Source organism: Montipora capricornis, chromosome 13 (assembly GCF_036669925.1).
Source record: "Montipora capricornis isolate CH-2021 chromosome 13, ASM3666992v2, whole genome shotgun sequence".
Taxonomy (NCBI): Eukaryota; Metazoa; Cnidaria; class Anthozoa; order Scleractinia; family Acroporidae; genus Montipora; species Montipora capricornis.
The window spans coordinates 26,308,114-26,321,741 of NC_090895.1; the positions used below are offsets into that span (position 1 = coordinate 26,308,114).

The 13,628-nt window shown below is 38.8% G+C and overlaps 1 protein-coding gene across 1 annotated transcript; it reads right to left on the bottom strand.

Moving 5' to 3' along the window:
• Window positions 1–1,271: 1,271 nt before the first annotated feature.
• Window positions 1,272–11,776, bottom strand: LOC138028255 (homeobox protein PKNOX1-like). The gene is made up of 5 exons (XM_068875725.1): window positions 11,693–11,776; window positions 11,174–11,561; window positions 8,168–8,899; window positions 4,909–4,985; window positions 1,272–3,265 (listed from the first exon to the last, which is right to left on the bottom strand). Exons 2-5 carry the CDS (start codon window positions 11,549–11,551, stop codon window positions 2,548–2,550), a joined length of 1,905 nt encoding a protein of 634 aa, XP_068731826.1. The 5' UTR covers window positions 11,552–11,561; window positions 11,693–11,776; the 3' UTR covers window positions 1,272–2,547.
• Between the last annotated feature and the right edge of the window lie 1,852 nt (window positions 11,777–13,628).

Here is a 13,628-nt window from a genome sequence, read left to right on the forward strand (position 1 = left end):
AACAATTTTTAGTTTTCGGAAATTTGAATGATTGTGACATGACTTTGACAGATTTCCTTGAGTCTACTTCAATGTTTTGCTGCAGGGCAAATGGAATAGATAAGTGTTTCGGGCTTTAGTGTGGAAGATCGCAGGTGCAAACCCCAGTCTGGCCAACACTCAGGGTCAGAAAATAACTACGCAGAAAGTGTTGTCTATGTAATCTCATCTGAAATTGTTAGACTTTCAACTTGAAGTCTCTCAAATAAGGACTACAAACCATAGGCCCCATCTCACATAACACAGTCTCCCATTAGTTAACACCGTGGGACATAAAGAACCCATTCACTGATCATGAAGAGAAGGGGACCCCCTCGTGTCGCAGTATGCCCTTCTTTCACAAGCATGCGTGGGTGGTTCAGATCAAAATTAATATGGACTGATAGCGGCTGCCAGAGTCGCCTTTACAGACTGACGTCTGATCTCACCCCGGAGATATCAGAGGTTTCATTGGAAGCTGGCCCCCCAGCTGTATACCGCCATCTGTTTGTCAGAAATTTTCCTAAGATGGCTGACAACTCCGCCCCATTGACGAGTAAAATCGTCTGGCATAAGACAGAGTAAAATACTACACGTAAGTTTGGCCAGTTTAGGCATCAAAGGATTGATTAGTTTACAAAAAAAACAGGTTCTTGTTTTTTTCAATGATAACCTGTTCAAACGCATTGGCCACAACAACAAATTTTTGTTGTTGGTATGATCGATAGCAATGGATAGGTGGGTGAAATCAGATAATAGGGAGCTTAAGATCTACGACGACGACGTTGACGAAAATGCCACAAAACAATGATATCATTGGTTAAAAGAGAATAAATAATCGTGCTGCACGTGTAACACGGATTTTAGCTCATATTTTTGTGGTTTTCTGAACGACGACGACGTGAAATCACTAAATTTTAGGCGACAACGTGAGCATGCAACAGAGAATCTTTCATTCTCTATTTTCAGTCTGAAACCGCTCGTACCAATTTATTTTTAGGATACTTCGCCCACATTGTACGAAGTGAACGAGATGGAATAATAGTGAAAGACTTTTACTAGAACAAAGTTTTATTTTGAGGTGTCGTTTTCGTCGACGTCGCGCTCCCTAATGCCTTTGCTCCTACATCTTCGAGCTAAGCATTAAATACTTAGCAAAAGCAGTCGTCAAAGGGATAAAGTGCTACTGAACTGAGCAATTGTGATCAGGATTTAACCTATAATTAATTTAATTAAGACCACCAAAACTTGACTTTTCATGTTCAACTTTTTTAATCAATGCTTATCACGGTATATTTTTTAAATTTCATCATTCACTCCCTTTGACGTTTTATCTTGCATTCAGGAAAAAATATAGTTACATGAATATCTTGAGTATTTTAGTCACTTGTTAATAATTTAACAGCAATATACAGCATCATAAAATAATGTACAATATAAAATTATAACTACATTACACTAGTATTTTCTCTGTAAAAACTATCCTTTCCAATTTAATATTATTGTTAACAAGCACAAATCAATAAACTCAGTCTTCATGCAAGGAGGAAAAACTGCTGCATTTTAAAAACAAACTTCACCAGGATGAATTGACTTGTAATGTATGGGGAATCTTAAATTGAAATTGTATGGACAATGGGATAAAGACTTACCCCTTTGTTATGTCAATAAGGTAAAGTGATTCAAGTCAATCAAATCATTGTACTTGGCTGTTTATAAACATCTTCCTTGGAATGAAAAAGTCTTGCAAAATTACTCAGTACCAAACTCAACACAAATCTGTAGATTGCTGTCAATCATTATCGTCATGACAACTAAAACTAAATGACACATGTCAATCAATGAAGAGAACACAAGCTAAATAAAGACAACCGCTGTACTCTTACCAATGAGAACCCTGAATAATAATAATAATAGAGCGAATTTCAATTGAGTGTCCTAAAACCAAACCCAAATTAATTACTTTGGCCCATCAAAAAGGACGGAGACAAACCAGTAAACCAATTAAAACTTGAAGTAATTACATGTAGCTGACACAAAGCGCGGGAAAATGCGCACGCTTGAGCCACAATTGCTTTTCGATCCACTTCTGATAGGTTGAAAAAGTGGTGCGAAAACTTTGAACCAATCACTGAGTGAAGTAATTTAAAACCAAAGTAATTCGCAAATTACTTTCAACACTCAATTGAAAACCGCTAGATACGTATTATTATTACAATCACTGACAAGTAAAAAATGACTTAAAAAGTTAGTTTGCAGCATTGAGGAAATTGTATTGTCATTTTTCAACCAATAAAAGACAAAGGCATTTATTATTAAATAAAACTGTAACCTTCTTTGAGAAGCCAGTAATCAAGTAGATTCCATCTTCTGAATTAAATTAAAAGCAGTCATTTATCTGCCAATGATTATTACGACCACAAGTTGCCAACTGCAAAGCAAACTGGCAAAGACTTTGTCTTAAGATGGCCGACTAACAGAACGGGTTGCTGCAATGTGGCAAAACATGAGCCATTCTGGTTTAAGATCTCAGTTTACAAGACTTCTGGACACTGCAGCGCTGTCCATTGGAAGTGTGGTGACACCAACTAAGCTGTCTTGAACGTTTGAAATACCAACACTTGAAGCAGGCGCATGATGCGGAGAGCCAACAAGATTACTTTCTCTTCCCACCATAGTTCCATTTTGAACCATGGTAGGTAGAGGTGAGTTTTTGAGGGATGGACTGCCTTGTTGAATGTTACTATACATTGGAGACAAATTCCTAACAGGGACTGATTCCACCTGGGATGACACCACTGGCGAAATTATGGTTTGGTGTGTTGTGTTAGCTGATGAACTTTCTGATGCCGTCACTGTATTGATGTGACTAGCAGATGCTGGTAATGTCACAACCACCACTGTGGTTGGTGTGCCTGTTTGTTGTTGCAGAGTAACAGTTCCTGGTATTACTGTGGTTCCTTGTACATTTGGTATGGTTATAGCAGTTGGTAGAGCTGTACCGGGCGCCACAGCAACTGCAGTACCATGAGGAACCGTCTGCATTTGGACAGCTCCTTGCATAACAGCCTGCACCGTGACAGGGGCTGGTGCAATTGGAATGGTACTAAACTGACTCGGGACAAGATTCTCAGGCCAAAATCTCTGAGCAGGTCTACTTTGGATTTTGGATTTTTTGGCTTTAGGTCCTTCTGGGTTGCTTGCATCCAGCATGGGTTGTAAAATTCGACGTCTTGCATTGATAAACCTGCACACATAACACAAATCAAAGTCTGTCATAGGTTTCACCAGTGATAGAAATGGAGTCATTATCAAAAGAGCTTGTGACCCACCATGACAACCAAGGGATATGCTAATTGGGTCTTGAATTAAATTCACCTTTTATTGCACTATAAAAGTCAGAACTGCCAACAGTCATTTTGTTCTACAACTTAGCTAGTGACTATTTATTTTTCTTTGGATTTCAAAACTATGTTAACGAAACAGTAAGTGGCCCAAGTTTTAAGCCTTGATTTGAAAAAGATACCTGTATATTTTAACTGGAATTTTCCTACGTAATGGTCCACCATTATCAACTTTAAAATCTTGAGAGAGTTGGATCGAGGAGAAAATGATGTCAAAGACTCACTAGTTTAAGAATGCAATGCGTGTGTACACTGCTGAATTAATATGAAGCACGGGAGTTTTGAGCTTTCAGACCTTTAAACTCGTGTTTTGCATATGCAATAGGCTGCGTTTAGTTCATTAAAACGCTGAAATTTTATAAAGCTAGTGAGTCAATGACGTCACTTTTCCCTAGATCCAACCCTCTGAGGTCCAATCGGTCAGTTTGGAAGGTGAGTAAAGGTGGACCGTGAAATCCAAAACTTAGCTCAAAGTAACCGACTTAACTGATTAGAGTGTAATGTGAAGTGCTAAGTATCTACCCCATATGAACCATGTGAGCGTTAGCCCTACTAATGGAAATGGGCCCCCACAAGGAGAGAGAAAAACTCTGACCAGGGTGGGAATTGAACCCACGACCTTCAGGTTAGATCACCGCTGCTCTACTGACTGAGCTACAAAGGTAAGACGGGAGCAGGCCGTGGTAACTGAAGACGTTAAAGTCACGGCAATGAACATGAACAATTACAAGGAAGGGTTACGTTTTTACAAACGTTGGCCGTGTAGCACTTATATTTGAACAGACTTACACTCAAAGTAAACTGCCTTTGCATAAAAATCAAAGCTTAGAATTTTGTCAGTTAAGTGTTAAGCAACCACACTTTTAAAATCTGAAGGAAAAAAGGAAGTGATTTTTTGATCATAGTAGGACGTTAAGAACAGCAATGTTGTACCCACTTCAAACCCTTTAGGAATACATGCATAACATTTTGTTCCACTGGAACGTATTTCCATATCACATAAATGTGAATGCTACATTATACTGCAAATTCAATACACAAAGAATCTAAAATTGGGTACAACATCGTTTCAACATGGTCTGTGGAACAGAAAAAATATTGAAAATTTTAAAATATAAAAACACCTTTCAAGCACACCCTCTAGTTTTCAGAAGACTGGAACAACTGGAAAATTTCATTTACAAGTCCAATTTCCTAAACTGCCTCTTTTACACTTAAACCAAACTTATCTTTATACTCATGGATTTGATTGACTTGGAGAGTTTTTTAAATCAGCTGATGCTGTTCCATTTGCCACACGACAGTTTAGGAATGCCAAACTAACAATTTTTTTTGTTTCAAGCCCATCATAATGATTACACGTAATCTGGCCTTTGACCAACTCAAGGTCTAGTGTTACTGCTAAAATGGTTGTCATTTGAATAAAAGCAACAGTTAGACTTAGGAAGCTTTGAATTTGGCCACTTCTGAAAAGGTAATCACTTACCAGTTGTTGACCTGCAGTATTGTCAAATTGGTCTGTGCAGCGATGGCTCTCTTTTCGTCTTCTGTCGGGTATGGATGCTGAAAATCAACAATTCCATTTTAACTGTCAAGCCCAATGTACATGTAAGAATGCAAAAATGAAGGTACTAATCCTGTTACTTGCTTGTTCTATACGTTATAGTGTACATCAACGCTCATCCTTGCTGTTACAGGATGGTAAATTTTAAATTAAAAGGCTTTTAATGTTACTATGCTTATCACTCAGCCCCTCAGAGTGGGGCAATGGCCTCACCTTTTGAATGGTTTTTTTTGGTACTCAAGTCAATTTACATATATATTTAACTATATCTTTGTTTTGGATGTCAAGAGACTCTAAAGAGAAAATATAACATGCTCTAACTCGCACTGGTATACGCAGTTATTGATGTATTAGCCGCCAACACCACGACACAATCAAGTAAAGGTGAAAATCTTCATTTGTATGTTATATGAAAGCTTGTCAGATACATTTACCATGCGCATAACTGACACAAATAATGCACCCATTATTTTTCAAACAAAAAGTATTGTAAAGTGAAGAGGCAGTGCATCGAAACGAACCGGCGAAGACCACCTGCTTTGCGCTTGAATTTCATTATTATATTTTTGAGCACTTGTAAATATGCCTGCAGTATCTGATTCGTTCCTACACACTAGAACTCTAGAAACTATCCTTCTTACTTTTGAAATATTCTCTAATGACTTCATAAATAGTTAAAAACTAAAATACACTGTGATCAAAAGTCAAAGCATTGCGCTTAAGGGTAACTTCGTCCACTAGTGAAATTTGCATATGTCAACGTAAGCGAAACTTGAAACGTTTACATTCCTGTAACGCAACTGCCTTGCAAGACGACTTCAAAAATCAACAACGAATGTTCAAAACAGCCTCACTTTATTTGAAACAAAAAATCGTGATTTACTCCTTGCGAGCTCCTATCTCAAGACTTTACCCAAAATTTGCATGTTTTCATTTTAACCCACACGTTGGTTCTGAGGATAAAAGAACGAGTGCTCGTAGTCCATCGTAACTTTAAATTCAACTGAGTTCTGGGCAACAACAGGCTTCTTTCTTTTTATTCAACTACCGAAGAAAGTATACACAAAATGCTCGCGGCATTACATTCTCTTTGCTTAAAATCAGTATTGCTTGTTATCAGGTTTTAAGTGTTATGTCAGTGATCAGGGTTGTATATAAGAGCCGGCAGCCAGCGGAGTTCGCCGGCTTCTCTGTCAGGTTTCGCCAGCTACTTTCATTGTTTGAAGAGTCAAGACATGTAGAGGAGGTGATGTTTATGAGGTCTAAACTACTTGGGCTCAATACAAATAAAAATTTGCAGTGCCTATCTTTTGTGAAAACACATAAAAGACTTCTGACTCAAGGGCAGTTTAAAAACGTTATACTTGAGACTTTTGTTTTGAAAAAATCTTGCTGCGGTGGCGGGAAAGTAGGAACAATATGATTTGTTGTCCGCCATATTGGATTTCGCTCTCTTTAAACAGCCACCGATTGTATCCTACCGGAAGCAAAAATCACTCAAGGACGTTTTAGTCCGTGCAAAACTTCCTTTAATCACGCCGTAATCATAAAAAAACTTGTAAACAAAGAAACACTTTCAAAAGGTTTGTTCTCAATCCAGAGGGAAACTTACATATGATGTTCTGCTAGCAACACGCTCAGCCTGCGTTCACGCATCTCTTACCACAACTCAACTGAGGAACAAAACTAGCCCCTGATCATTCACTAACCGCTCCTTCGTTTTCACTTCGAACCTTTCAGTTGATCATTTATAGCAAACGTAGAAGCTGAGGACTCGTAGACTTTATTTAAACACTTGAATGTAACGCTCCTCGGAGTTAAATCCTACTTGCCCGCGTAAGTGCTCGTCCTCTCGAGGGCATCTCTACGCTTCAACATGACAAGGAATCTTTATCCAACGTCACTCTTGGTCAACTCTCACTGCTTTACGGAACTCCTAAACTCTTCGGGAAAAAAACTACATCACTCTTAAACCGCTCGAGTGATTTTCAATTTTCGAAATTACTACAACCAAGTTCCGCAAGCATATTTTCCCGCTAATTACACAATGGAACGAATGTGTGTCATCTTCACACCTAAACAGGATCGAAACATCCTGTACACCATTGGCCAATTAGTATCCTCCAATCAGCTTCTTAATTTAACAACCAATCAGAAGCCTTTGCTGGTCTAGTCCTTCAAAGTATGTGCCATGTTTACAAGTTGTCAAGTGGCAATATTTGCCAGGCTCGTTAGCTCCAGCAAAACCACCAAAAAGATACAAAAAATATCACTCAACTTTTTGTTTATAGGGTTGTATTATTGAAATGTCACTTCGTCTTTCTTTGAGTAACATGGTTTTCATAGTATAATTGCAGCTTGATTCATCCCTCTAATGTTTGAGTTTCATGGCCCAAAATGCCAGGAAATGAATTTTCCGGCATTCAGTTTTCAAAAATTTTCCGGGGGAGCATGCCCCCGGACCCCCTTAGAAGCGATGGGCTAAAGCCCATCGTGTGGGTCCTCCGGACCCTCAACCGTCTACTTTGCAAAAAACTCCGGCTAATTATTAAAACCTTAAAGAAAACCGTGGTGATCATGTTCAAGTTGATTGTGAAGAGAGCTGTTTTGTAAATGATCGCAACAGATTATTCATTGATCCTTTGAGGAAAGGAACAACAGGAACTGTGTGCATATTTTGTGAACAGAACTACTCGCACTTAATATCCGACTCGCTTTTTCAACGCATGTACAACACTCAAGTGCGCTTTGCTTGCCTAATTTATTTCTCGAGAGATCGGTCAAGCATCAAGCTCATTATTTTTCTCGACTCAAAACTTGAAAGACTCAACTCGCAAGTTGTTAAACTCGACTAGAGACTCGATTCTTGAAATTTTCGAGGATCGAGAATTGAGTTTCACGACTCACAAGTGACTGTCAACTTACCTTTGAGTGGTACTGTAAATAAGAACAGATTCAGTCTGAAATATAAAACATGTTCTTCATACAAAGGGAAAGGGTATTAGGATCAGGAAACAACACAGTATAGTAACTTATATCAAAGTACTATGGTGTTCAGGACCATTACAAACTATAACATCTATTACAAAACAGCACTGTATGTTAATTAAACCTCGAAGGTTTAATGTTAATTAAACCTCTAGTAATAAATAATTTGACAATAAATAATTTCTTCACATACCACTAGATGTTGAAAAAGCCATGTTTTCATGATATTTGTAGCTTGTTTTGGCAGCACCCCTCTTCTTGTTCTCTTCTTGTCTGTAACTTCCGTGGGAGAGTCTAGAGCCGGTAGTGGAACACTCGAAGGAACAGTGATTTCTGTTGGTGATTCATCTCCAGAAGACAATGCCTGGGGGCGTGATGGTGTGACAGTTTCGATGGTTGGGGTACTTACGTAGGTTACACTTGGTGACACCGAACTATACGTCACTGTTGTTGGCATTGAACTGTACGCAACTGTTGTCTGCACGGCAGGTTGCTGTGCTACTGGTTGAGGGACCTGTGCAATAACAATTTGCTGACCAGGGGTCACCCCCTGGGGAACATAAGTCACTGTTGCAACTTGTTGTTGAAGTGGAGTGCCAATGACACTGGCAGCTGGAGTAACATTGGTGACAGTGCAAGGTGTTACAACTGGGGTGGTATAGTATGCAATCTGTTGCTGTTGTTGTGCAATAAATGTTGGCTGTTGAGCTTGAATTGGAGTAGTTGGTGTCTGCGGTTGAACACTTGAGTTCATCACATTCACTGCAGGTGCGTATGGTGTCTGTAATGGACTGCGGAGCAAGTTTTCACTTTGCATCTTGCCTTTAAGGCATGCTATGTAACGTTGGCAGAAATCCTTGCAAAGTTCATTTACTTTTTCAAGCTCCAGAAGATGGATTCTAAGGACCTGGATTGCCTTCACCATCTGTTGGAAAAATTTAACATCCACATTTAAAACAAGCTGTGTAACATCAACAGAAGCATACATTGTAATTTTCAAGTCCCCGTAATTAAATGTAAGAAACACTAGTCATAAGTGAAACCAAATTCAATGTTGCTTGACTAAGGAAAATAGTACAAAAGGTAACCCTTGCAAATAATTCAAATCACGTATACAACTTTTTCCTGAAAAGTGAAGCATTATTCCCATAGTTCAGGGTTACATTATTACTCTTGGCCAAGACTAAACAAACCCAATACTTGGGAGAATGGTATCTGCAAATTCTTCCAAGTTCTTTCTATGAGAACTCCCTGAATGTCTCCAAAATCAAAATCAAATCATCTTCTTAGTTGACTTTGCAACCAAAAGTTACAGAAAAATTGTGTGCTACATGTAAACAGAACTACAACAAACCACATTTAACAAATAAACTGTCCACAAAGAAAAGAAACACTTGACTCTAAATGCATAGTCTGAAATTTCAGCTGTCTCCTCCCTAGCCCTAGAGGGCACAGGGGAGAGAAGTTCACTCTCCCACACCCCCTAGCATTGGAAAGGAAAGGGCTGAAATTTTAGACTACCAAATGCAGTAAATCAAAATAATTCTCACAGGTAAGGACGCCTTCTGATTCCTCAACCAAAGACCCTTTAATTATAAGTTTGCTCTAAAGATGCGTCCTGTGGGTTACTTATTTTTGGAACTTGAGGTTAATGGTGACTCAGTTACTCCATTTTGTATATTTATATTAAATGCAAAAAATAACTTGGGCTGCCCACCAAGAAATGTCTTGAATGAAACTAACTTTTACGGTGATTTAAATGTTAGAATGAAAAGGACTCAAGAAAGCGTGGTAAAAATACTTAAGCCGTGTTCAAACTCAACGTTGATTATGATCACCTGAAGTATATATCAGGCTATCATACTCCATTCAAGTTTATTCAATTATGGTTCTGTTCACATCTGTGAAAATTCAAATGCAATACGCAGGGTAACCCTCACAGTGTGAAGCAAAATGGCGCCGTATCACGTGGCTGCCACGATTATCGTCACCATTGTGTGCTTGAGGCGAGAAGAGAACCAAGGATAGCTTCTGAGAATAGAAGAAGACAAATTCAAACCTTCGCTCCATATAGCGATTAAAAGTTTCGTCTGCTCAGACCACCACATGCTCGCCATTCTGTTTAATTACGCATTGTAATTACTTCAAACAACCCCTTTGAGGTTGTAATTATAATCCAGTTATAACCAGGGACTGCAATTAGTTGATGTGAACCCATTTCATATTTAATTTGATAATAATTAGTTAATAATCGAGGCCTAATGTGAACACGGCTTTAGTGTAACCATAGGACAAGAAATTTTTCTCAAACTGATTAAATATCGATCTACACAAAAGACAGAATAAATTGGAAAGACAAAGTATTTACATATGCAAACGTCCCAAATATTCCATTTCACTTTATTATTTACACCAAATAATTGAGAACACGTTTTTTCTTTGCCCGCTTTCAATAAAACATTCATTTTCAAAAACACAGACAAGAGTCCGTAACAAATAAAACTAACAACAGTTCGATCTTCTCTATATTATGAATTTGAACAATAAGCTTTGCTACGTTCCGTGCTATCTTAGGGGAGACATGATGTGGCCAAAATTTTAATCATCTTTACATTTTCCCAGCCATTTCCACTTGAAACGAGTGTGAAATATTGAAATTGAATGAAATGTCAATTTGAAATAATGATAAATGGCTTTCAAATTAGCGTCTGGTAATTTAACTTTGTATTGGAAGGAAACATGACAAGGACGACGAGTTTTCGGAGCGTTTTTCCTTCTGGTTTCTACTTAACCCAATTAAAATTGCCCAAATGGATTGAAGAACTGTGACACACACTTATGGAACCCGCTACATAACCCAGAAGAAGCAACTTGTCTTTCTCTAAATTTACCCGCCCATTTCCACAGGCAAATGCGTGAAAAGATGGCAGGTCATAAACAAACCGAAAGATCGCCACTGAACGTCTCGACTGCAAACGCAAGTCATCAGACCACGTTAAACATCTGCGAAAAATATATCTTATTTGATACAATTTAATCCGTTGAAATATCCAGTTTAATACTGGAAAACGCTTTTGGGTTTAAGTCTGGTAAATCCTTGCGTTTGACGTTGTGAGGTTCTTTAGGAAGATAAAAATGAAACCGTGCGCATTTTTTACTTAGCGTTAACACTCAACGATCAACAAAGCTGGTTTCTCACCAAGTTATCAAGCTCACGATCGTCGGTGTAAAATGGCTTTCCCTCCCGGTTCATCTGCAAGATGCCATTCTTAATTTCGTGGTCGAAAGCGTTAGCAGGAGTTGCTTCGCAAGTTTGTGTCGATTGTTCGCACTTCTCGAATAATCTTGCCAAAAGTGGAAGCAGCGGATGGCGGTAGATTGCTTGTTTTTCCGCTTCCATGTTTGTGATCTGTTGAATATCGACTGCTTGAACCGCCAGTTGGGCTTCTTCGTACGTCGGGGGCATCTTCTCGGCTTGTGTCTGTTGCATGGAGATACTTCCATAATGCGATGTACCAGCAGGATTTTGTTGACCTTGAAGCATGTGTGGTTGCACTCGATTCGCAAGTCCTTCCATTCGGCGGCGTCTACGAAGAGAGCAGAAACAACAAAGTTATATTCTGCAGACATTTTGTGCTATCGATCTGACAGGAACACCTAAATGAAATGGTAATCAGGACAGTGTTAATGTGTTTGTATGGGAGGTTGAAAGACTTACAATTGGTCACTATTAAAAAGAAATGCACGAGGCGATGGAACGGCGACGGTGTCAGTCACTCGTCAACGTCAAAAAACTCTTTTGGTGCGGCCTTGCTTCGACTGATTGACAGCGCCTACGGACTTATTTTTACATAATTACGCATTGTTTTCATGCTAATTTATACCTGCAACTCACTGGGGAATAATTTGTCGTATGCATAATTAATTACTACTTTCATGCTCGGTTGAGGTTAGGCCGCTTGAAGCCGCTTGAAGCCAATCAGAGCTGTACTGATGAACAGCGTTTGCACCAAAAATGGATTTGACTGAAATTAATTGAAGGGTAAATGTGTTTTTTCGTGAGGCTACGGAAACGGATTGTTTTAATTTTTTTTCTCTGAGGAACACTTTTTCACATTCCACAGAAATTTGAAATTTTTGTATGAAAGCGGTGCCCAAGTATAAAGTGGGAGGTTCCTTCGAAGTGTTTTGACAAAAAACGTCTTTTACGGGTGTCTTGAAACAAAATTTGTGGTTAGATTACTGTGGGCGTACTTATACTCAATTACAGACATGCTAAAGTCAATATAAATATTTTTCCTTCAATTGCCTCGCAATATGCTGCCTCTCAACATGACATCAATAATCCATGAAATGAAATAAGGAGACCTCAAGGAATAGAATTCTTTTATTCGAGGGACCATATTAACTTTTTTTTCAAATGTTCCGTTAACGTTCTGTTGACTAAGATTTTCCACGGCACCCCAGGTCCCACTGGGTGATAAAAATATTGAAATATTGGTTGAGCGTCGACACACCGGAAGGAAATATTGTTTATTAACCCTTGAACTATATGACAGTCATTCATTAAAATAAATTATCACAAACAGCGAAAAGACTACGAAACAGGTCCAAATGACATATTACGAAATTTAACGAAATTCAGCGACGTACTGGGAACTCGCAACCAAATCAAGCGAGAAACGTACAAATAACTTCTTGAAACACTGAAGGAATAAAACAGCAAATACACAAAGGAGGTACGGCAGGGACGGGAAAATTCAAGAAATTGAAACGGATTGTAATTGGACTTTTTGAAAACAGTTCAGCCTAACAATTTTTCAAAGCAGTTTATTTCTGTTGTTTGCAACTTAAAAACTCCCCTCCGACAGATCTTTTTTGTTACAAATCTTTGAGTTGTGTTGTGTTTAAAAGTAATTTATGGGTTTTAATTTGCATGGCGAACAGGGGTGACCTAATTGGTAAAACTACACAAAACCAACCTTGGTGTCCTAGCGAATTTGGACCCCCCCCCCCCCCCCCCAGATTTGGACCCCCCGGTACGGTTTATTTGACTCAGTTATCGAGGCAGAGGTGTAAACTGACCGATACCGTAAAGCATAAATCTCTGAGAAAAAGACTTCAATCAGTTAATTTTTCAGTAAAGATTTTAAAACATTCGTGGCGGCGTTTCGTAAAGTAGATGCGACAGCGGACCGCCGCACTGCCGTAATACGGCCCCTTCACTGCGAATTAAAGCATCTTCTCCGGCTTTTTCTTAGTTTCCAAGTTGCGATCCTCTTATTCTATTAAAAAAGCTAATCTTTTCACAGCTTTTTAAGATAAAGAACAAAATAATTGGAAGGTTTTATGCCTTTAAGTATCTTCTCTTTCAAGATACGCAGAGAATTACGGCACCCGAAATACGGCCGGAAAATTGCAGGGCTTTCGAGAGACGCGCCGCAGATAACTTGAGATTTCGCAAAGCTGGCCCAAGCACAGTGTTAACTTCTATGTGAACTTAAGAGAGCTTGAATATGCATGAAATCACTCAATTTAATAAAAGAAAATCGCATTAATGGACCCCACTTTAATCCTCTTTCGGAAAGCTGGCGCCATTCTGTTCACTGTTTTGAAATATATATTTAACTGAAGTGCTATATTATGTAGTGATG